This window comes from Podarcis bocagei, assembly GCF_964188305.1.
Source record: "Podarcis bocagei genome assembly, chromosome: 12".
In the NCBI taxonomy this organism is placed as follows: Eukaryota; Metazoa; Chordata; class Lepidosauria; order Squamata; family Lacertidae; genus Podarcis; species Podarcis bocagei.
In genome coordinates, this window is record NC_138137.1 from 61,333,735 (window position 1) to 61,358,578 (window position 24,844).

The window sequence follows — 24,844 nt, forward strand, 5'->3', positions numbered from 1 at the left end:
TTTTGTATCTTTATTATCTTTATTATTTTACTATTTATTGAATTTATATACCGCCCTATACCCAGAGGTCTCTGGGCGGTTCACATAAAAAGATCACAGTATATAAAATAAAAATAAACGCAATAATCTAATAATACTCCCCCCAAAAAGAGCTACATTTTAAAAGGGTATTGGATGTTAACCAAAGGCCTTGGTTAAAAAGGACCACTTTTGCCTGGCACCTAAAGGTGTATAATTCCCTGAGGAGAGCATTCCACAGACGGGGAGCCACTGCAGAGAAGGCCCCATTCTTGTGTCGCCACCCTCCAGACCTCTCAAGGAGGAGGCACACGCAGGAGGGACTCAGAAGATGATCTCAGGGTCTGGGTGGGTTCATATGGAAAAAGTCAGTCCTTGAGGTATTGCGGTCCTGAGCCATTTACGGCTTTATAGCTCAAAACTAACACTTTGAATTGGGCCCGGAAACTAATCGATAGCCAGTGCAGTCGGACCAGGATCGGTGTAAGATGCTCAGACCGTCTTGCTCTGGTGAGCAACCTGGCCGCTGAATTCTGCACCAGCTGAAGTTTCCGAACCGAATCTTTATCTTAGATCTTGTTGTGATTTATGTGAAAACTGCTCAGTTTGTTGCTTTCAAACTCGGAGCCAATAATCTCCCACTTTAGCATTCCTAACCCCCCCTCCACTCCCTAGCTAAAATTTCCTTAAAACCACCATTCTACTTACTTACCACTATTACATTAATTACTTTGAGACAGGTGTATACAACTTTAAATACAAAACACCAGAACACTGCACACAAAGATTAAGGAGATGCACAAGCATGCACGTTTTCCAAGAGTGTTACTAGAGAGCAAGTGATTAGGTATAGTGATAAGGGTTTCAGGAACCCTGGGAGACTTGGGTTCAAATCCCAATTTGGCCATGAAGCTGAATAAATGGATTTCAGATAGGACAAATGTCAGGTTCTGCGGTTAGGCAAGAAGAACCAGTTGCACAAATATAAGGTGGGGTATCCTGGCTTGCCACAAGCTGAACATGAGACAACAAAGTGATGCAGCAGCAAATTCACTTAATGCTATTCCAGGCTGCATCAACAGAAGTCCAGTGTCCTGATCAAGGGAAGTAACAGGACCATTCTATTCTGCCTTCCTCAGACCACACCTGGAATCCACTGTTCAGTTCTGGGCACCACAATTTAAGAAGGATATTGACAAGTTGGAATGTGTTCTGAGGAGAGTGACCAAGATCATCAAGGTTCTGGAAACCAAGCCTGATGAGGAACAGTAACGGTATTTGGGTATGTACTGAAAAAGAGAAGAGATGATAGGCATCCTCAAATATCTAAAAAGCTATCACATAGAAGATAGAGCAAACTTGTTTTCTCCTGCTATGGAGGGTAGGACATGAACCAATGGATTCAGGTTACAAGAAAGCAAATTCCAACTAAAAAGGAGGGAAAACGTTCTGACGGTAAGAGGTGAATTGGACCAGATAGCACTGGGTCCCTTCCAACTCTACAATTCTTTGATTCTACCCGATGTGAGTTCTTTGATGGGAAATGAGATGGGTTCTCTGACTGAACCTCTTTCCGCATTTCAAGCACTGATAGGGTTTCTCCCCTGTATGAGTTCTTTCATGGGAAGTGAGATGGGCACTCTGACTGAATCTTTTCCCACATTTCAAGCACTGATAGGGTTTCTCCCCTGTGTGAATTCTTTGATGGGAAGTGAGACTTTCTTTCCGACCGAAGCCCTTTCCACATTCCAAACACTGAAACGGTTTTACCTCACTGTGAATATATTTATGTCGGCGGAAGTTTGTGATTGTATTAAAGCTCTTTCCACATTCCAGACACTGATATGGTACCTCCCCTGTATGAATAATTTGATGGGAAATGAGGCTTAGTTTTTGGGTGAAGCTCTTTCCACATTCCAAGCACTGATAGGGTTTCTCCCTGCTGTGAATTATTTGAGGTGAAGAGAGACTTTCCTTCTGATCGAACATCTCTGAACTCTCCAAATACTGATATGGTTTCTCCACTGTGTGGATTTGGTTGTGGTCTACATTAAGATTAGAACCCGCAATGAAGCTCTTTCCATATTCCAAGCACTGAAATGGTTTCTCCCCAATATGAAATATTTTGTGGGAAGAGAGTTTGGCACTATGACTGAAGCTCTTCCCACAATCCAAGCACTGATACAGTTTCTTCCCTGTATGAATTCTTTGATGGCCCTTGAGATGGGAACTCTGACTGAAACTTTTCCCACATTCTGAGCAGAGATACGGTTTCTCCCCTGTATGAATTCTTTCATGGGATGTGAGATGGGCTCTCTTACTGAAGCTCTTTCCACATTCTGAGCAGAGATAAGGTTTCTCCCCAGTATGAATACTTTGATGGACCGTGAGACCAGGCCTGTGACTGAAGCACTTTCCACATTCCAAGCACTGATATGGTTTCTCCCCTGTATGAATTCTTTGATGGACCGTGAGGCTGGAACTCGCATTGAAGCTCTTTCCACATTCCAAGCACTCATAGGGTTTCTCTCCTGTATGGATTCTTTGATGGGAAATGAGATTGGCTGTCCGACTGAACTTCTTTCCACATTCTATGCACTGAAAGGGTTTCTCCCCGGTATGAAATCTTTGGTGGGAAGTTAGATTGGCACTCTGACTGAACCTTTTCCCACATTGCAAGCACTGATACGGTTTCTCTCCTGTATGAAATCGTTGGTGGGAAGTGAGATGGGTGCTCCGACTGAAACGCTTTCCGCATTCCAAGCACTGATATGGTTTCTCCCCAGTATGAATAATCTGGTGGCCCTTGAGGTGGGCACGCTGCCCAAAACTTTTTCCACATTCCAAGCACTGATATGGCTTATTCCCAATGGGAATGTTTTGAAGGGAAGTGGAATGGGAGCTCTGAAAGAGGCTCTCCCAGCAATCTGAATATATATATGGATTTTCCACTATTTGGATTTCGTCATGCTCTTCCTCGTTCTTAATTAGCAATTCATCACCACCTGCAACAAAGGGAGAAATTTACATATCCTCAGGAAAAAATGCAGTCCAAACTATTGAACAATGCTCATGAAGGCTTGTGATAGAGGAAAAACTGAAGGTCTTACCCCAGGGTTCACTGCTGTTGACTGGCAATACATATTTATTGATTTTGCTTGGCCCAGTCATATAATGTGTGCCATTTCAAATGTCAGTAATCTCGTTGGTCAACCAAAAATGTGGGAAGCATAAACCAAAATAAAAAATGTGACAGAATCTACTTCAAGTTCCCTAACAACTCTGAAGCCTACATTTAAAAGGGCAGGGCAGTTAGGCCAGGCTATGCATTGTTTAAGAAGACAGATAATTCAAGGGTAGCTGTGGGGGTGTCAGAATCACATAAAGATATATACAGTGGACGCTTGGGTTGCGAGCATGATCCATGCGGGATGCACGTTTGCAACCCGCAGCGTTTGCAACCCGCGTCTGCGCACGTGTGGGTTGAGATTCAGCGCTTCTGCGCATCTGCCGAAACCAGGAAGTAACCCGTTCTGGTACTTCCACGTTTTGGCGGTCCGTAACCCAAAAAAAAACGCAACCTGAAGCAGCTGTAACCCGAGGTATGACTGTATCGCATTTCAAAACAGATATTATGATCAAATGGGCAGTCTTACTGAGAGAGTCCATGATCCCACGATTCTCCTCCATGACTTCCTTATGCAGAGCTCTCTGGTCAGGATCCAGCAACGCCCACTCCTCGTCCGTGAAATGGACAGCTACATCCTCAAAGCACACCAGACCCTAAAAGAAGAAGAAAAATGTCTTCCTGTCAGACAGCATAAAGATTATCTTCCACATGTCCTTCTGCTGTTTTCTGCCTGTTAACTGCTATGTAGTTTTAATGGGATTGTTTTGCTGTACATTTTAATTATGGATGCTTATTTTAACGTCTCAATGGAATTTTCTTATTGCATGTTTTAATGATGGATTTAACTTGGGGTAAATGGGTAGAACGCCATGTAGTGTTCCTCAAAGCATTCTGTCTGTGCAAGTTTGCCAAACGGAGGGGTCTCCTCTTTGCTCTCCCTGTGCCCTTTTCTGGGCGGGGGAGAATCTTCCCGATGCCCTAATGCCAACTTCAAAGGGCACATGTGGGCACAGGGGAAAGTGAGGGGGGCGGGGGCGGAGAAGCTCCATTGTGTAACCAATGGGGCTGCTTAGGTGAATCCTGGCCACTGTTTCGCATGGTTTGTCAACTGCTTAGAAGCTTTTTTTAGCATTAAATGATATAAATAAAACTGAAGCTACTGATGAATAGTACTAGCAACATTCAGAAGGCTAGTGAACGTGAGGTGGTTGTTCATCATTCTCAGCACATAAACCTTCTGGAATGGCACTTTAAGCCTTTGTTAAGGGCAGTTTTGACAGAAGTCAAGAGATGAGCGAAAGAGATTCGTTGAGGCCCAGAGAACCCTGGCTGCCCCCTCTCTCGGCCTCTTGCCCCCAAGCAATCCTTCTCCCTACCTGGTCTGGTTCCAGAGCCTCTGCTTCCCCTCCACCAGCATAAGAAGATGGATGAGGAAGTCTTGCCAGCATCCTTGTGTCACCTGACGGAGGTAAGTAGGAAGCCATGAGTGAAGCAGGGCATCTCTAACTACAGCTTGGCCATAGAAAAAGCCTCACCTGCTGCATGCATGGGGCTGTTTGTAGCCATTTCGTATTTAAGCTGTGTAAAAATACATAATAATAATAACAATAATAACAATATTAGTAGTATAATTTATACCCTGCCCATCTGGCTGGGTTTCCCCAGCCACTCTGGGTTGCTTACAGTATATTTAAGAGTTTGGATTTGATATCCCGCCTTTCACTCCCCTTCAGGAGTCTCAAAGCGGCTAACAATCTCCTTTCCCTTCCTCCCCCACAACAAACACTCTGTGAGGTGAGTGGGGCTGAGAGACTTCAAAGAAGTGTGACTGGCCCAAAGTCACCCAGCAGCTGCATGTGGAGGAGCGGAGACGCGAACCTGGCTACCCAGATTACGAGACTACCGCTCTTAACCAATAAAGCATCAAACATTAAAAACTTCCCGATACAAGGCTGCCTTCAGATGTCTTCTAAAAGCTGTATAGTTCGTTATCTCCTTGACATCTAAACGGAGGGTGTTCCACAGGGAGGGTGCCACTACTGAGAAGGCCCTCACTGGTTCCCTGTTGCTTCACTTCTTGCAGGGAGGGAACCGCCAGAAGATCCTCGGAGGAGGACCTCAGTGTCCAAGCTAAGTGATGGGGGTGGAGAGGCCGTTTAGGGCTTTAAAGGTCAGCACCAACACTTTGAATTGTGCTCGGAAACATACTGGGAGCCAATGCAGGTCTCTCAGGACCGGTGTTATGTGGTCTTGGCAGTTACTCCCAATCACCAGTCTAGCTGCCACATTCTGGATTAATTGTACTTTCCATGTCACCTTCAAAGGTAGCCCCAAGTAGAGTGCATTGCAGTAGTCCAAGCGGGAGATAACCAGAGCATGCACCACTCTGGTGAGACAGTCCACGGGCAGATAGGGTCTCAGCTGCCGTACCAGATGGAGCTGGTAAATAGCTGCCCTGGACACAGAATTGACCTGCGCCTCCTTGGACAGCTGTGAGTCCAAAATGACTACCAGGCTGCGCACCTGGTCCTTCAGAGGCAGTGTTACCCCATTCAGGACCACACCTGCCCACCCCGTCCCCCCAAAACAGTACTTCTATCTTGTCAGGATCCAACCTTAATCCGTTAGCCACCATCCATCCTCCAACTGCCTCCAGACATACTCCTCCTTACCCAGAGGCCTCTCTTTGATGTCCAACGGAGTCCTCTCTACCTCAGAAGAATCTAAGGCCATTTCTGCAAACGGACCCTTTCCCTGAAAGAGCAAGGTTTAAAAACAGAGAATGGGGAGAATTAGAAAAAAGGCAGATGTAAACCCTAACCCTAAACTTCCTTGAATGCTTTCCAAGAAAAGGATAAGCCATTATTAGAAAATTAGGGGGTACTCTCCCTCCTGTTCAGAGCCCCTTGGGAGTATCCAGAGGAAAGTCTCTCTCACCTGCTGCTCTGCCTGCTTCCTCTCCTCTGCCTGACTCAGGAGGAATCCTTCGGCCAGGGCCACCGCCTGGGAACTGGTCTCTGCTCCACAGTCCCTCACCCAGCTCTCCATCTCTGGTGGAAGGACAGCCAGGAACTGCTCCAAGATCACCAGGTCCAGCATCTCAGCTTTCGTGTGCCTTTCTGGCTTCAGCCACTGATGGTCAAAGTGGGAGAATCGACCACAAACCTCTCGGGGTCCTTCAGTCTCTTGGTGGCACAACTGCCTGAACTGCTGGCTCTGCACATCTGAATGGAGAGTGTCCTCCTCATCCAGGATCTTCTGCATAGAGCTTTCCCAGCATCCCCCACTGCTCCCAGTTTGGACGATATGGCCTCTTCCTGCTTCAGGGCCAGCTGAGTCTTGCTCATCCATCTGGGCTGTCAGGAATCCCCCAAGAGATTGGAAGGAATCCTTTGGTCTTCTGACAAGTTCTGTCTGTCCTAAGTAGAGCTGCTAGCAAATTCTACAAAAGGAAATACATTGTACCATAATAAAATTCATACACACGGTCTGGAGAATAAATAGGTTCCCTGAAGAAGAATGGAGGAGTCTTGCTAGGAAACAGGCTGGACTCCACATCCCAGACTCTGAGCTTTCTCCTACAAAAGAAAAGGGGAGATGTAATTTTCTAGCCCTTGGAAGGAAAGTTACTATGCAAAATGTGCAGGTAACAGAAGGGATTTCTGTTAAATGAATCATCCTACTTGTGCCTTCCTTTCAGTGTTATCAGTGAATGAATGGCGTCAAACTGAGATTGGCAGGCGACCCTCTTGGTCGTTTCAACACCCTGAGAGTTTGGAGTGTGGTGTGGCCCAAGACAGAGCATCCTGGGGGCGGTTCCCAGGTTGGGAAATTCCCTCCCCAGAGGCCTGTCTGGCTCCTTCCCCCCTTCACCAAGGCCTCTGACACCTGAGACAATCCAGACCCATCCTATTCCTATGGCTGTCATTTGTTTTAACTCTTTTTAATATGGAATTTTACCACTGATGTAACTTGTCCTGGGTAATAAATGGAGCAGAGGAACAGGCAAACCTCCCAGGGACACAGAACCAGGAACATGTTCAGTGTCAAGAACCAGGAAGCAGAATAAAAATGTCATGGGAAGAGGGGCAGACTAAAGGGGGGGGCTGCTTGTAATAATAATAATAACAAATAGCTTTACAACAATAACGTAAAGCCTCAAGTGGGGGGGGGGACCTCAAGATACACATAGAATCTCAAGAAAGTGGGAGAGCCTGTGGGAATTGGCAATGTCCTCCCTCTGAAATTTTGGCAGAACGAAGTGCACAAACATTACAGCATCATGAGAGAGAGAGAGAGAGAAATTATATGTTTATTGTTTTTCTATTTTACACTTAGAATATTCATTTGAACAACCTTAAAATATCAGTGACTTCCCTTCTTCTCCTTCCATGGTTCAATTTGCAAAACATAAATCCCCACATATCTTATATAAAATAAACCATTCAGTATTTCATTATTACATCCCTCAGAACTTATTTACACTGTTGAATTTATCTTAATGCTGCCAGCATTTTCAAGTTTACACAATTTTCCCCCATATATTCCAGTCTTCTCTAAATGTATACAGTATTCTTCTTGTTCTCTTATTCTATAAGTCTGCAAGCTGGGCATATTCCGTCAACTTGAGTTGCCATTCCTCTTTGGTTGGGACGTCACTAGTTTTCCATTTTGGGGCTAACAAAACACGGGTGGCAATAGTAGCATACCTCAATAACCTTTTTTGACACCTGGGAATTTCCATCTCAATTATCCCCAATGAAAAGGGCTCTAAAAGTACTTTTCCAAAACAAACAAACAAACATTTTTTCAATTCACTATAAATTATTTCCCAATATGCTTTTACAAGACAACCACATATGATGGAACGTACCCTCAGCCTCATTATATCTCCATCACTTAGCTGATTCAGTCTTGTACATCTTAGCAAGTCTACGCAAAGTTAGATACCATCTGTGAATCATTTTCAGGTAGTTCTCTTTCAAGGAATAACATGCTGTGGACTTCAAATCGCTCTTCCATAGTTTCCCCCAGAGATTCAAATCTATATTATGTCCTATATCTATTGCCCAGGGTGTCATGGAAGCTTTAACAAGCTGATCTTTTGTTTCCCAATCTAATAACAGATTGTACATTTTAGATAAGAGTTTTTCTTCGTTTTGTAAAAGTTCTTTTTCAAAGTGTGATGCCTGCGGACTGAAGACTCGGCGGGTGCCTTAAGCGCCCCCCCTGATCCACGAAGAGCCTTTTTAAAGGCTGCGGAGAGGATACGGGGGTGGCGTGGCACTGAGAGTCGATCGCTACCTCGGTGGAGCGAAGCCGCGAGCCATGACCAGAGAGCGCTGACTTCCTTCCTTGAAAATTTGGACTGAAAGAATCACCCGTGAGTAAGACGGATTGGGACTTTAAAAAAAAATTTTACCCTGAATTGGAGACGACCGGGGGGTGTGCTAAAAGGAAGTCCGCACCCCCCCCCTTGCAGACGATCTAAGCAACGACATAAGAGCTAAGCTGGAGAGCCTACCCTCGGTGGGGTGAGTTAAAAAGGACACTAACTTTCAAGATTTGGCTAAAGGAAATTTTAGGCTGGAGAGTGGAGTTTTGGAAACCTTCTTTTTGTTTTAAAAAACCCCCCCTCCCGGGCTCGGGAAAGTCCTGCCTTTGTGCCTGTGTAAGAGCTGCGGAGTTTGACAGCTGTCAAAGCTGTCAAACGGGCGGTTTAAAGTGGAAAAATCGCTATCTAAGATCCCTCTGGACTAAGACGAGTTATAATTGAGCCAAAATTGTTGGAAACAAAGTAATAATAATTTGTTAAAGGACTGTTGGAGAAAAGACTAATAAGTAACCAGATTCCCCCTAGGGGGAATTCTGTGAAACTACAATGGATACAATGGCTGTGGAAGGAAAGTTACTAGTGGAAATCGAAAGGATGTTTCAATTGGTGGGAACCTTACAAGAGCAGAGTTTGGCCATGAATAAACAACTTGTGACTATGACCTTGGGAACAGGCAACTCTGCTCTCTGTATTGAGGACCTGAATGAGAAAGAATCCACAGCTGAATGGGAAACAATGTCTACAGAGGTGGAAGAGACTAAACAACAAGAAAAAGAAGAAGTAATCTTGGGAAGTAACAACCAAAAGCTGACATCTGTGGAACACAAGCAAGGAGACGCTGGGGACTTATCTACTACAAGTCTGCGAAAGACACAGAAGAAGAAGGAGGAGGTCCCGGGACAATATGGAATACAGGAACGTAAAATAAAGAAATATGACTGGGGCCTCCGTTTGGACTCTGATTTTGAAGATACAGGCTTTGTGGAAATTTTTCAGCAGTCACTTTCAAATCTCCTTGTGGGAAGAGAATACACTTTGATGGTGAAAGAACTTTTTCCAGACTCGACGACTGACATAAAGGACTACCAACAAGACAGGCGGAGAGGGACTGAAATAGACTTGAAAGCCTCGGACGTGAGGAACCCAGGCTGAGAATCTCGAATTTGGATTTCTATTGGGAAGGGACAAAAACCGGGGATGGGAGGGAGGGAAGAGGAGATTCTTAAAAACTCTTAAGACTTTTAGGTTTGGTTAATATGACTCTTAATTAAGACAAAATGAAAATCGATGGAAGAGAACTTAAGTCCAACTTAGGAAAATCAATTTTTATTATAAAAGAGGTAATAAGATGAATAAGATGGTTAAGAGGAGAAACACCAACTTGCTGATATAATCTTGGGAATTGGGATGCACGAGGGGGGGTGGGGGGAAGTCAGGAAACAAGGTTATGAAATGGGGATTTGCTGATTTTATACATGTTTTTGTTTTGTGTCTTTTCTTTGTGTGTGTTTTGTTTTTATAAAAGCAGAAAACCAAATAAAAAATTTTATAAAAACAAAAAAACAAAAAACATTTTTTCCTGTCTGTTCTAAACATTTCATGTAACTGATGATATTGTAGCCAATCTGTCACATGGCTCCCTACACTTTCCATTTATTTCAGTTTAGGTTCCCCCTCTGTAAAGTGTAGCAGTTCCCTGTAAGTTGCCCGTTGTCTGTCCATATTAACTCTCTTAATTGTAACAGCCCCAATAGGAGAGAGCCATAAAGATGTTTTCCTTTCCAGCAGATTTTTATATTTCTCCCTAACTCTATACCGATTCTTCCTAAGGATATAGTTAATAAAACTTTTATAAATTTTCACCTTCCCATACCAAAGACCAGCCGAATTTTAAGTCATGACCTTCTAAATCCAGGATGTCTGCCTCCCCCCATATATTCCAGTCTTCTCTAAATGTATACAGTATTCTTCTTGTTCTCTTATTCTATAAGTCTGCAAGCTGGGCATATTCCGAATTTTAAGTCATGACCTTCTAAATCCAGGATGTCTGCCTCCAGAAACACCATTTGGCTCAGTGCGGTTGCTCTGCACCTTACACTGTTTTATTGGTAACATAAAATAAAAAAACGACTCTGCCTCACACTTGACCTAAGCACAGCTAACTCCAAGGGCTCCTGACTAGGCAATGTGGACTCTTACCTGTTGACTCTGCTCTCTCCCGTTTCCCCCTTTTCTGGTTTTAATTAAACCAATTCATGAACCAAGAACTCGTACACTAATCATGATCCAGGTGTTGTAGACATTCCCATGAACTTATTGTGTGGTTTTTGTGATGCACAGATGACAAGAGAACACTCGGTCTATTTCTCTGTATCCTTTATTCCTCCTGTGAGCCTTGTTTATAAAACCCAATAAACCAGAATTCCAAAAAGGAAGGGAAAAGACAACACAGACTCCCAGGCCCCCATATGCGCGGCATCTGCAAAGCAGGATTATCCCACTTTAGAGAGCACTGGCTTCCTCCTACCTAAGAATCCTGGGATCTGTACTTTCTTAAGGATGCTGAGAGCTGCTAGGAGCCACTCCCCAAGTCCGCTTTAACAATCTGTCCTGTGTGCCAGGGAATTCAGGGAACTATAGCTGATGGGGAGAGGGTCTCTCAGTAGCTACAGCAATGGGGGGAGGCTGCCTCTTTCACCCCCATCTCCTCTCCTGCCTTGGATTCCTTGGATGGGGAGACCTCCAGGGCTTCTCAGCGGGGCTTTCTGTTCAGCCTCCAAAGATCCTGGGGACAACTGAAAGGCTGCATGTGTCAAAGTCTGGAGAAGACCCCTGTGGGATGAAAGCTTTCCTTCTAACTGAAGGACAACAGAGGGTTGGCTTGCATCTGGAGGAACTCAGCATCAGAGAGTCCTGCGGGATGAGGCCAATGGGACTTCCTATTGAGTCCCCCCTCCTGTTCTTACAGGGGCCTCTTCCAGGAAGCCCCCCAGCAAGATCCGAGTGCAAGAGCAACTTTCTCCGCGCCTGTGGTTTTCCAGCAACTGGAGTTCAGAAGCATCTGAACTGAGGTCCAGCTCCAAGGGCCTTCTGGTGGTTCCCTCCCTGCGAGAAGCGAAGTTACAGGGAACCAGGCAGAGGGCCTTCTCGGTAGTGGCGCCTGCCCTATGGAACGCCCTCCCACCAGATGTCAAAGAGAACAACAACTACCAGACTTTTAGAAGACATCTGAAGGCAGCCCTGTTTAGGGAAGCTTTTAATGTTTGATGTATTACAGTATTTTAATATCTCCTCCTCCATCACTTTGGTAGCAGCAACTAGCAGCAGATGCAGAGAATCTCCATCCTGGCGAAGATGCTTCAAAGCTCACTCTGGGACGCACAGAACTGCCACCCACATCCCTCTCCCCCTCCTCCCTGCACCCCTCTCCTCCTTTTTGGAAAGCCATCTGGATTGGTGCCCATCCCATCCTCCTGTGGGAGGGAGTTCCCTCGGTTTAACTCTTTGCCCCATGACGCAGCTCTTTCTTTTGTCTGCCCTCGACTTTCCAACATCGGATGTCAAACGCCAGGCTTTCATTGTTGTTGTTCTGCGTATCTTTTATGCCCGACTGTTTCCGTCTGGCTACAACCCCCGCTGACAAGTGTGACTGATTCACAAATCTGAAACGGGCTTACAGTATCTGCATTCCATTATGTTCTCCCCAAAATGGCAGCGTCTTGCCACCGTGGAAGAACAGAGTTGCAGAGCTCCTGCACACTCGCCCCCTCCCTATCTTTGCAGGGAGGACCCTCTGCTTCCTGACTTGGGGGGCCCCCCATTGCCTCAGCTGAACAGCCCCCCCCCATGCCTCGTTCCCCTGCAGCCCTGGGACCCCCCCCGCCCCCGCTTCTCCCCCAGACTCACCAGATCCCGGAATGCGCCACGGAGGCAGCGCTTGCGCCGCAGACAAAAAGCACCAGCCCCCCTTTGCAGGGACGGGCTTTGCAAGGAGGTGCTTTTGCTCCGAAGGACCTGCCCCCCCCCCCCGCCGCCTTTATTTCCTCTCCTCTCTAGTAATCCAGCTCGGCTCCTTTTAACCCTTGGCAAGCCGAGGGCACCAAGCTCACCCCTCTTCTTCCTCTCTCCGAAGCAGATCTGTGCATTGCGCACACCCGGAGGAGAGGCTTTATTTGGGGGGGGGGACCCTCCTGGCTGGGCTCTGAGCTGCCCCCTCCCTTGGCCAGAAACAGGAGGAGCAGCTGGCAGTGGGGGAAATCTGTGCAAGGAGCAGGGAACCCCTTGCTAGAATCCTAGAATAAGAGAGGTGGAGGGCAAGGAGCAAGGAAACCCTCTCTGCAATTTGGAACACCAGTTTGCAAACTGTCACCATCGACCTGCTGAGCTTCGGCAAGGAGGGCACCTTCAGCATCATCACCATCCTCATTTTTAATTTGTATACTGTCTTTCTATCTTACAGTATTCAAGGTGGTTTACAAGCTGAAGAAACAAAAAATGTACATCTTATAACAATCTAATGCACTGCAAAAACCTGACAATAAAACAAAACTGTAAAATAAGCAACCAACATCAAAAAAGTAACATTCAATGATCATTAGAATAGTATAAAATAATAATATCAACATATAAAAGTTAAAGAGCAGAGACATCACCTTGCTGACAAAGGTCTGTATAGTTAAAGCTATGGTTTTTCCCAGTAGTGATGGAAGTGAGAGCTGGACCATCAAGAAGGCTGATCACCGAAGAATTGATGCTTTTGCATTCTGGTGCTGGAGGAGACTCTGGAGAGTCCCATGGACTGCAAGAAGATCAAACCTCTCCATTCTGAAGGAAATCAGCCCTGAGTGCTCACTGGAAGGACAGATCCTGAAGCTGAGGCTCCAGTACTTTGGCTACTTCATGAGCAGAGAAGACTCCCTGGAAAAGACCCTGATGCTGGGAAAGATGGAGGGCACAAGGAGAAGGGGACGACGGAGGACAAGATGGTTGGACAGTGTTCTCGAAGCTACCAGCATGAGTTTGACCAAACTGAGGGAGGCAGTGGAAGACAGGAGTGCCTGGCGTGCTCTGGTCCAGGGGGTCACGAAGAGTCGGACACGACTAAACGACAACAATAAAAGTTAAACAGAAATCCACTCAACAGTTACACTAATTTCTAAACTATAATCAATAAGACAATGGCAAGCCACAGTACATAAAATAATACAATACAAATTGAGAAGCAGAAACTAGAGGGTGGAGCAAGGCAGGTGGAAGGAGGCCTTACCTGACAAAGTCTCTCCCCTCACCTCTGAGACCCTGCTGGTGTCTCCTTGGAGCGACCTCCTCTCCAGGTGCCCATTGGACTCATGCGGATCCCAGACCATGCTGGCCCACAACTGGACAGATGTGGAAGGAGGTGTGCATGCCACTTCTCAGCCCAAGTCCTCAGCACAGTTTATGGCAGGGGTTTCCAAACTCCCCCCACCACAAGCCACGTGAAAATTTATGGCCACTTAATGTTTTCATTCAGTTTATTGTAGCTTTTGTGGCAGAATCCCAGAATTGTAGAGTGGGAAGGGGCTCTGAAGATTTAGTCCAGCCCCTTGCAATGCAGGAATATGCAGCTGTCCCAGAACCCATGACCTCAGTGTTATCAGCCCCAGGCCCTAGAGGCTAGAGACTGCATGATATTTAATTGTATTTTTTAATTGCTCCTTTTATATCTTACACATTGTAGTTTTTCATATTCCACAAAATTCAAAGTACAATGCAATATAATATGCTGGATAAGAGAAGGAACTAAAATACAACTAAAAATCAATATGAATATTTACTGGGGTAGATGTAGCATCCCCCATCTTCAGTGACAAAAAAGCAGGAACTATTTGTCTTCTTACTCCTCACTGAGATCTGGCAGAATGAAATATGTGAACGCCACCTCCCAATATCTCAAGGGCTGTCTCATGGAAGATGGAGCAAGCTTGTTTTCTGCTGCTCCGGAGGGCAGGACCCGAACCCATGGCCTCAAGTTACAAGAAAGGAGATTGTGACTAAATATCAGGAAGAAGTTAGAGGTAGGTAGCCATGTTGGTTTGCCCTAGTCAAAACAAAATAAAAAAATTCCTTGCAGTAGCACCTTAGAAAGCAACTAAGTTTGTTATTGGTATGAGCTTTCGTGTGCATGCACTTCCTCAGATACACACGAAAGCTCATACCAATAACAAACGTAGATGGTCTCTAAGGTGCTACTGCAAGGAATTTTTTTATCAGGAAGAACTTTCTGGTGGTAAGATGGTGGTGGATTTTGCTTCCTTGGAGGTTCCCCTGGGGAGACGGGTGAGGTTTCATAGCCAGATACCAGATGCTCAACAAAGGTTTTCTAGCTCCACAATAGTCCTACCCCACAAGGTTGGCACAACCCCTAGAACCTTCTGTCTGGGAAGAGATGGAAGAAATTAATGCTCTGCACCAGAGCTTTTGTTCTATGGCTATTCATAATGCCAAAGAGGATTCCCCGCCCCCACTCCTCTTCCAACCCTCTCCCTCTAGGATGGGGTTGCCTACTTCTTGCAGAGCCTTTTCCCCGACCAGCTCCTCCTCCTGTTCCTGGCCAAGGGAGGGAGCAGCTCAGAGGCCAGCCAGGAGGGTCCCTCAAAATAAAGCATCTCTGGCTGTGCGCAATGCTCTGGGCTCCTCTGGAACTCCTGCTTTCCAGAGGAAGAGATGGGTGGCCTAGGTCGCAGTCTTCTTCTTCTTCTTCTTCTTCTTCTTCTTCTTCTTCTTCTTCTTCTTCTTCTTCTTCTTCTGCATTGGGGAGAAGGGGGAGTCCCAGGGCACTAGGGGTGTGTGCATGCAGGGCCTGTTCACACACCCTCCAAGTGCCCCTATCTTCCAGGGCTGTCCCTGATTTAGAGAAGCTGTCCTGGTTTCTGATTCTATCCCGGAATGCCCCATTTTCCGTTAAAGGTAAAGGGACCCCTGACCATTAGGTCCAGTCACGGCTGACTCTGGGGTTGCGGCGCTCATCTCGCTTTATTGGCAGAGGGAGCCAGCGTACAGCTTCCGGGTCACGTGGCCAGCAGGACTAAGCCACCTCTGGTGAACCAGAGCAGTACGGAAACGCCGTTTACCTTCCCGCCAGAGTGGTACCTATTTATCTACTTGCACTTTGACGTGCTTTAGAACTGCTAGGCTGGCAGGAGCCATTTTCCTTAGGACGTCCCTATTTTCATTGGAGATGTGTTGGAGGGAGATGGAGCTATCCAACCCCCAAGCCGTCTGAAGGCAATCCTGCATAGAGAAGCTTTTTTGTTTAACGTTTTATGATGTTTTCATATATGTTGGAAGCTGCCTAGAGTGGCTAGGGCACAGGATCCCTATTTGAATCAGTGAGATGTTGGAGGGGATGTGTTTTGCCCATGCATGGGGGGACCCTGAAGTCAGGGAGCAGAGGGTCTTGCCTCCTTCCTCTCTGCAAAGCCAGGAAAGGTTCAAGGTAGGTTTCCTTTCATCCACTTTGGGGAGGGGACCTCTGGGTCAGGACAGCAGTGTAGCCTGACTTATTGGCGCCCACTCCGACAGAGCCAAGTGGGGCAGCCTGCCCACCGGCACAGCCATCGCCCCACAAGTGAGCCCTGAAAGAACGCGCTCCATTGGCCCCATGCCCTCAAGGCCTCGTTCCTCCTCCCTGGGGGTCCCTGAGGACTGGCTGAATAGACAGACATAAAAATACACAAACAGTGAAAACGGAAACCTGACTCACGCAAAAAATAAATAAGGAAGATGGAGGACCGAGAAAAGAAAAGGCTTCTTCTGCAGTGCAGAGTTAGACCTGGTTAGGGCGAGGAAACAAGCTGGGAGATGGCTGAAGTGGAGGAAAATTATGGTCGAACGAAACCAAGACTGGTGAGGGTTCATCATGGAGCCTTCCTGGTGGCCAAGAGGGAAGCAAGGAAGCAGACTTTGCTGTCTCAATAATGCTCCACTTTAACTGCCATTAACCTTTTAGAATGCATTAGGCACGGTTTGCATTTGTGAATCTCCCCCCTCTTACGCTACATTGCATCTCTCCTTACCTGGCCTGAAAGTGGAACAAATGGCAGGATGTTTTAGCAGCGGAGTGTAAATCAGCTCTCCGGGAAGCTATCTGAGACCCAGGAAGAGGATTTGGGGATGCTCTTCCTCACTGAAGGCGAGGTTGCCAGGGCAATGCTGGACACCTGAGACCTGAAATGGTCTAATGGCCTGGGCACATGGGGCCACTCCAAGGTGATGGGGGCTCTTTCCTGGGGAAGGAGGGAGAGCAGCTCTTGAGGACCCCAGGATTAGAAACACACACCCCCCCCAGCCTGGTGTGAAAATTGTACTCAGTCAACCACAGTTCTAAATTCCTTCCTTGACCAAAAGCACCAAAAGGCAGGAGCAAACAGGCAGATTCATCTCACAGAAATCCCTTCGGTTGCCATCACATTTGGCGGGGTTACTTCCCTTCTAGGAGGGCTAGACACGGCCCGGAATCAACCCCCCACTGCTCCCAGTTTGGATGGCATGGCCTCTTCCTGCTTCTGGGCCAGCGGAGTCTGGGTCATCCCCCTGGGCTCTCAGGAAGCCTCCAAGAGATCAGAAGGAAGGAATCCCTTTTGTCTTCTGCCCAGTTCTGGCTGTCCTGAGTAGAGGGACCTCTACTTATTACAGTGTTTACCACCTATTTTGACGGGCATTAATGATCCTGGCCCAACTGAACTGGCTGCCAATTAGCTTCCACACCCAATTCAAAGTGCTAATTTTGACCTATAATGCCATTACCATTATTTTTATTATTTTTAACGATTCATGAAACCACAGTTAAACTAACAAACATTAAAGACTTCCTTATCTTAAAGTCAGATAGTCATTTATTTTCTTAACATCTAACAAGAGGGAAGTTCCACAAGGCGGGTGACACTATCAAAAAGCCTTGTTCCATGTAACCTCACTTCCCACAATCAGGGAACTGGCAGAAGGCCTTCAGAAGTCGAACTCAGGGTCCGCGTTGAACATATTAATCAAAGTCTCTGAAAAGTATTCATATACAGCCATTGTCTGGTTTCTCCCCACTGTGCCATCGTTGATGGCCTATGAGACAGGTCTTCTGACCGAAGCTCTGTCCACATTCCAAGCATTGATATGGTTTCTCTCCTGTATGAATTCTTTCATGGACTGTGAGATTGAACTTCCGATTGAAGCTCTTCCCACATTCCAAGCACTGATACGGTTTCTCTCCTGTATGAATTCTTTGATGGGAAGTGAGAACCTTTTTCCGACTGAAACTCTTCCCACATTCCATACACTGATATGGCTTCTCCCCTGTATGGATTCTTTCATGGACTGTGAGATGGAATTTCCGACTGAAACTCTTCCCACATTCCAAACACTGATATGGTTTCTCCCCTGTATGAATTCTTTGATGGGCTTTGAAACTTTTTTTCTGGGTAAAGCTCTTCCCACATTCCAAACACTGATATGGTTTCTCCCCTGTATGAATTCTTTGATGGGAAGTGAGACTCTCTTTCTGACTGAAACTCTTCCCACATTCCAAGCACTGATATGGTTTCTCCCCTGTATGAATTCTTTGATGGGAAGTGAGACCACCTTTCCAATTGAACCTCTTTCCACATTCCATGCACTGATATGGCTTCTCCCCTGTATGGATTCTTTGATGTGTCGTGAGATGGGAACTTTTATGAAACCTCTTCCCACATTCCAAACACTGATATGGCTTCTCCCCTGTATGAATCAATTGATGGTCTATTAAACTTTTCTTCCAGGCGAAGCTCTGTCCACATTCCTTGCAGTTATATGGTTTCTCCCCTGTATGAATTCTTTCATGGGAAGTGAGACTATCTTTCCAACTGAAACTATTCCCACATTCCAAACACTGATATGGTTTCTCCCCTGTATGAATTCTTTGATGAGCTTTGAAACTTTTTTTCTGGGTAAAGCTCTTCCCACATTCCAAGCACTGATATGGTTTCTCCCCTGTATGAATTCTTTGATGGGAAGTGAGACTTTTCTTCCAGGTGAAACTCTTTTCACATTCCATGCACTGATATGGTTTCTTCCCTGTATGAATTATTTGATGGGAAGTGAGACTTTCCTTCCAGGTGAAACTCTTTCCACATTCCAAGCACTGATATGGTTTCTCCCCTGTATGAATTCTTTGATGGGAAGTGAGACTCTCTTTCCAACTGAAGCTCTTCGCACATTCCAGGCATTGATAGGATTTCTTCCCCAATGGATTTCTTCGGAGAGAAGTGGAATGGGAGCTTTGACTGAAGTTCTCTCTACACTCAGAATATTTACATTGCTTCTCCATGGTGTAGACATGGTCATGGTCTCCCTGGTTCTTAATCTCTGATTCATCAGCATCTGCAACAAAGAAAGAAACGGATCACAGCCTCAGGGAGAAACGCAGCGCTCAGTTATTGATCTTTGCTAATTAATGCTTGGGACACGGGAAGAACTGAACTGAATTAAAAGGAAGGCCTTACAACAGGCTTCACTGCTTTTGTTGACAGGCATCAATGAACATATGTATGGGAACCTGAGTGTCAGGAGTGGGGCAGCAAGAAATCACACCGAGTAAGTGAAGTTAACTCTTTATGAGAAGCAACAGGCTGCTCAGAAGTGTCAGGCCTAGTGAGCACAGCAATACTTCTCTCTGGGTCTGGCCCCTATGAGTCAGTTGTGGGGACTGAAGGCCCTGCCTTCCCACAACTGACTAAGTCTCCTCCTCTCCCAGATTCTTCCCAAGGGATCTTAAATTCCGAAAGAGATGATCCAAGAGGGAGCCTTACTGAGAGAGTTCATGATCCCACCATTCTCCTCCATGACTTCTTTATGCAGAGCTCTCTGGTCAGGATCCAGCAACGCCCACTCCTCGTCTGCGAAACGAACAGCTATATCTTCAAAGCATACTAGGCCCTAAAAGAAGAGGAGAAAAGTCTTGCTCTCAGACAGCAGAAAGATCATCTTCTACACATTGTGCTGCTGTTTTGTGTCTGTTTGTTGCCATATGGTTTTAATGGGATTGTATGGCTGTACATTTTAATTATGGACGTACGTTTTAACATCTTAATGGAATTGTTTTATTGTGTATTTTATTGATGGGTATTCATCTTTGTGTAAATGGATGGAACTCCACCTGGTATTCTTCAGATCCTTCTCTCTGCTGAACATTCCCCCCTTTCCTATCCCCGTCTACTGTTCTGGAGGGGGAAACCTTCGCCATGCCCTACAGCCAACTTCAGGGTTGCAGGGGGTCACAGGGAGGGGAAGGAGGGGGAAAGCCGTATAGTGCAACTGATGGGACTTGTTAGGTGAATTCTGGCCCCTCTTTTTTATGATTTGTCAGCTGTGGAGAAGCCTATCTTAGGATTAAATGTTAAATTGGTAAATAAAACTGAAGCTACTGATAGATAATACTAGCATCATTCAGAAGGCTAGTGAACGTGAGGTGGTTGTTAATCATTCTCTGCACATAAACCTTCTGGAGTGGCCTTTACTGCCTTTGTTAAGGAGAATTTTGACAGAAGTCTGTGGGAATGTTCAGGGATGCAGGAAAGGATATATTGTCTGATTATATCCTTATCTAACTTGTTTTAACATTCCCCTTATTTAACATTCCCACCTGGCTTGAGAGCAGTACATGTGAAAAGGATCTAGGAGTCTTGGTTGACCACAAACTTGACATGAGCCAACAGTGTGACGCGGCAGCTAAAAAAGCCAATGCAATTCTGGGCTGCATCAATAGGAGTATAGCATCTAGATCAAGGGAAGTAATAGTGCCACTGTATTCTTCTCTGGTCAGACCTCACCTGGAGTACTGTGTCCAGTTCTGGGCACCACAGTTCAAGAAGGACACTGACAAACTGGAACGTGTCCAGAGGAGGGCAACCAAAATGGTCAAAGGCCTGGAAACGATGCCTTATGAGGAACGGCTAAGGGAGCTGGGCATGTTTAGCCTGGAGAAGAGGAGTTTAAGGGGTGATATGATAGCCATGTTCAAATATAGAAAAGGATGTCACCTAGAGGAGGGAGAAAGGTTGTTTTCTGCTGCTCCAGAGAAGCGGACACGGAGCAATGGATCCAAACTACAAGAAAGAAGATTCCACCTAAACATTAGGAAGAACTTCCTGACCGTAAGAGCTGTTCGACAGTGGAATTTGCTGCCAAGGAGTGTGGTGGAATCTCCTTCTTTGCAGGTCTTTAAGCAGAGGCTTGACAACCATATGTCAGGAGTGTTTCCTGCTTGGCAGGGGGTTGGACTCGATGGCCCAACTCTATGATTCTATGATTCTATGACTGCTCTTGGGTTTCATATCCTACAAAGTCAAGAGCAGGAGCCTCTTTTCCCACAATGTTTCTTCTCCCTACCTGATCTGGTTCCAGAGCTGATGTTTCTCCTCTGCCTCCACGCAAAGATGGATTAAGAGGTCTTCGCAGCATCATTCTGTCACCTGTGAGAGGCAAAGGGAGGTGGCAGGCCATTAGCACATGCTTTTCTTAGAGGTGAAGCACTGCACCTCTAACTACAGATGGGGCGCTCTATGCGTGGGTACCTTTGAAGGGGACTCAGAAACTAATCCAGAATGAGGCTACCAGACTGGTGACTGGGAGCAGCTGCTGGGACCATATAACACTGGTCCTCAAAGACCTACACTGGCTCCTAGCATGTTTCCAAGCACAATTCAACATGTTGGTATTGACCTTTGAATCCCTAAACAGCCTCGGCCCAGTAGACCTGAAGGAGCGTCTCCACACCAATCGTTCAGCCCGGACACTGAGGTCCAGCTCCAAGGGCCTTCTGGCAGTTCCCTCACTGCGAGGAGTAAAGCTACAGAGAACCAGGCAGAGGGACTTCTCTTGGCCCCAAGTGTCTTCCCCCGAAAGATGAAAAGAACCCACAGATTAGTTCCTAAATCCATAAAATGCAACCAAAGGGAGAAAAAGCTCCTTCCTCCTTACCCAGCGGCCTCTCTCTCCTGACCAACGGAGTCTTCTCTGCCTCAGAGGAATCCAGGCCCATTTCTGCAAAGATAATCTTTCCCTGAAAGAGCAACAAGGATTCAGAACAGAGGATGGAGAGAAATATTAGAAGAGGAATGGCAAAGGGAAAACCATTTGGGGATGCTTTCCAAAAGCTTAGTAGAGGATTTCAGGATACTCTCCATTCTGTTCAGAGCCCCTTGGGAATATCCAGAGGAAAGTGTGGTGTAGCGGTTAAGAGCGGTAGACTCGTAATCTGGGGAACCGGGTTCGCGTCTCCGCTCCTCCACATGCAGCTGCTGGGTGACCTTGGGCCAGTCACACTTCTTTGAAGTCTCTCAGCCCCACTCACCTCACAGAGTGTTTGTTGTGGGGGAGGAAGGGAAAGGAGAATGTTAGCCGCTTTGAGACTCCCTAGGGTAGTGATAAAGCGGGATATCAAATCCAAACTCTTCTTCTTCTCTCTCACCTGCTGCTCTGCCTGCTTCCTCTCCTCTGCCTGACTCAGGAGGAATCCTTCGGCCAGGGCCACCGCCTGGGAACTGGTCTCCGCTCCACATTCCCTCACCCAGCTCTCCATCTGTGGTGGAAGGACAGCCAGGAACTGCTCCAAGATCACCAGGTCCAGCATCTGAGCTTTCGTGTGCCTTTCTGGCTTCAGCCACTGATGGCAAAGATGGTGGAGTTGGCTGCAAACTTCTCGGGGTCCTTTGGCCTCCTGGTAGCAGAACTGCCTGAACTGCTGGCTCTGCAAATCTGAGCAGAGAGTGTCCTCCTCACCCAGGATCTTCTTCACGGAGCTTTCCCATAATCCCTCACTGCTCCCAGTGTTGATGGCATGGCCCCTTCCTGCTTCAGGGCCGGCTGAGTCTTGCTCATCCATCTGTGTTCTCAGGAAGCCTCCAAGAAATCGGAAGGAACCCCTTGGCCTTCTGCTAAGTTCTGTCTGTCCTTATTAAAGCGGTTAGTAAATCCTACAAAGGAATAAGTCTTTCTTGTATAAAATTGATATTATTATCATACTTATTTTATTAAAATCCTATAATTCAAGGTGTTTTTTTTAAAAAAATATTGACAGCATCATCAAGTACCTTTTCTAATGAGTCTGGCATCTTTTTTAGGGCCGGACGATGCCTGGTTTTCAACATCGTAATACAGTATATCACCAGCTAAGCATCCCAATACGGTGGTACCTCGGGTTAAGTACTTAATTCGTTCCGGACCTCCTGAAACTGTTCGTAACCTGAAGCACCACTTTAGCCAGTGGGGCCTCCTGCTGCTGCCGCGCTGCCGGAGCACGATTTCTGTTCTCATCCTGAAGCAAAGTTCTTAACCCGAGGTACTATTTCTGGGTTAGCGGAGTCTGTAACCTGAAGCGTCTGTAACCCGGGGTTCCACTGTATTCCGGTTTTAAAACAGCTGCAATGGTTGTCCATTCTATTGAAGGGGCTCCCCTGAGGGTTCACTTAGACCCCCCCCCAAATCTGAAGACCCGCCTCCTTCCCTTCAGACCCTCTGGGGTGGGGAGGCTGGCAGAGGGGGGCAGGGCGGCCCCAGAAAGGGCATCCTGGTGGGTGTTCCTGGGCTGGGGCATACCCTCCCCACCGAGGCCCCCCTGCACCCGCCCCTCTTTCCCAAGGCCCCAGAGACAGGTGTTTCCAGGACCCCGAGGTCTGGGAAGGGGAGCTGCTCAGATGTTTCCCCCTGGCTGCCATCTCTGCCCCTCTTTCCCTCACCTGAAAGGGGCTTCTTGGCCTGCCTGCATCCCAGCATCCCCAGGGAGACCAGCTCGCCCCCTCCCGGGCTCCTCTCCCTGACCCCCCCCCTCCATGCATCCCCCCCCCCCCGCTGCAGCCCTGGGACCCCTTTCTCCCAAGGGGGGGGGGAGAGGAGGCTCACCGCATCCCGGGAGGCGCCACCTGGACGGGGCGGGAGGCAGGAAATGACGGGAGGGAGGGGCGGGGCCTTTGCTGGGGGGGGGGAGGGCCTGGTCCCACCCCCTCCTTCCTTCCTCTACTCTCTAGGAATCCAGCTCAGTTCCCTGCAACCCTTGCAAAGCGGAAAGGAAGGATCCGGGAGGAGCCCCGCCCTTGGCCCCGCCCAGAGAGGGTTCTTTTGCGGGAGGGGGGCAGAGGGGGGCAGAGGACAGAAGGGCTTCCTCCGGTCTTATGGAGGCTTCCAAGGGAAAACACCTGCAGTTCAGGTATGAAGATCCTGCAGCTCCGGCAGTTCTGCTACCTGGAGGCCAAAGGACCCTGAGAAGCTTGCAACCGGCTCCTCCAGTCTTGATAGGAACCAAGCCTGGACTCCACCACACTCCAGATTCTGAGCTTTCTTTTGTAGCAGGAAACCCCCCCCCCCAATCATTCTGTTTGTACAAACATCACACACACACACTCACACATTACATACGCCACATTTCTGTTATAAATTCATAGAAAAATCAACCATACATCGGATTTGCACTGTTCCATTTTTATTTTACTCCACATGACAAAGACTATCAAAGGGGGGTGGTGATTCTGGTCCGGCCATAATCCCTTCAACATACCAGCACATCCACAGGAGCCCTGCCCAGTTGCTATGTCACCCCTGACAATCCCAGACAGAAGACAATCAAAAAAGACAAAGAACTTGCATATGGGAATGGATTCAGCACAGACTGAAACAAAGGACAATAATCAGATTTTCCCTCTGGGGGCAGGAAACTGCAAACTCCTCTTTGTCACCTGGAAAGTACTCATGGGGAGGGGGAAAGGAGGAACCAGCCAGGTGACTGGACACTCAGGTTACCACCACAACTCCTCCCTCAACCCCTCCTTTCTGTAATGTATGCATGATGTCAACCCCTTCTGTAATGTATGCATGATGTCAACCCCTCCTTTCTGTAATGTATGCATGATGTTTCTGGGGGTGGGCTTGACCTGGAGGAGGGGAATTTCAAAAGTTTTTATAAGGTCTTGCAGCCCATTGTTCTGGGTCTTTCCTCTCTCTTGCAAGGGAAGGGAATACCCTGTTGCAACAGTTCAATAAAGGCCAAGCCTACAGGCTGCTGTTTTGCTCCAAGTTATCCTGGTTGGTGTCTTTGCTTTTTGTCCAAGGGAGCCCTCAGATTTTTCCAGTAACACTTTAAGCACAGAAGGAATATTGTATAGGTTGGGGGGGCTGTTGCCCCTCCAGCAGATATCATGCACATGCAGCCCACTACCAAAATCAGCACAATCACTACTGTGACTTTTGTGATTTCTCCCCACAAAACACTTCATCACAGTTTCTTCCTGTCTATTCAAAGGGCCTTTGCTGCACAATACCAAATGTAACAATTCACTGATAAATGTCTCTCTGTACTGGCT

The 24,844-nt window shown here is 47.0% G+C and overlaps 1 protein-coding gene and 1 long non-coding RNA gene across 2 annotated transcripts; both read right to left on the reverse strand.

Annotated features, from left to right (window-relative positions):
* LOC308569456 (uncharacterized protein) lies at window positions 1-23,105 on the reverse strand. Its single transcript, XM_081163378.1, has 13 exons — window positions 22,583-23,105; window positions 21,961-22,465; window positions 21,471-21,552; window positions 20,880-20,962; window positions 19,301-19,427; window positions 17,536-18,872; window positions 16,541-16,545; window positions 16,071-16,173; window positions 6,086-6,580; window positions 5,821-5,902; window positions 4,525-4,607; window positions 3,675-3,801; window positions 1-3,023 (listed from the first exon to the last, which is right to left on the reverse strand). The coding sequence occupies exons 2-13, from the start codon at window positions 22,372-22,374 to the stop codon at window positions 1,534-1,536; spliced, it is 4,428 nt and encodes a 1,475-aa protein (XP_081019504.1). The 5' UTR covers window positions 22,375-22,465; window positions 22,583-23,105; the 3' UTR covers window positions 1-1,533.
* On the reverse strand, window positions 14,712-15,279 carry LOC308569797. Its single transcript, XR_014000863.1, has 2 exons — window positions 15,030-15,279; window positions 14,712-14,900 (listed from the first exon to the last, which is right to left on the reverse strand). It is a non-coding gene; the product is annotated as an uncharacterized lncRNA (long non-coding RNA).
* Window positions 23,106-24,844: the final 1,739 nt, after the last annotated feature.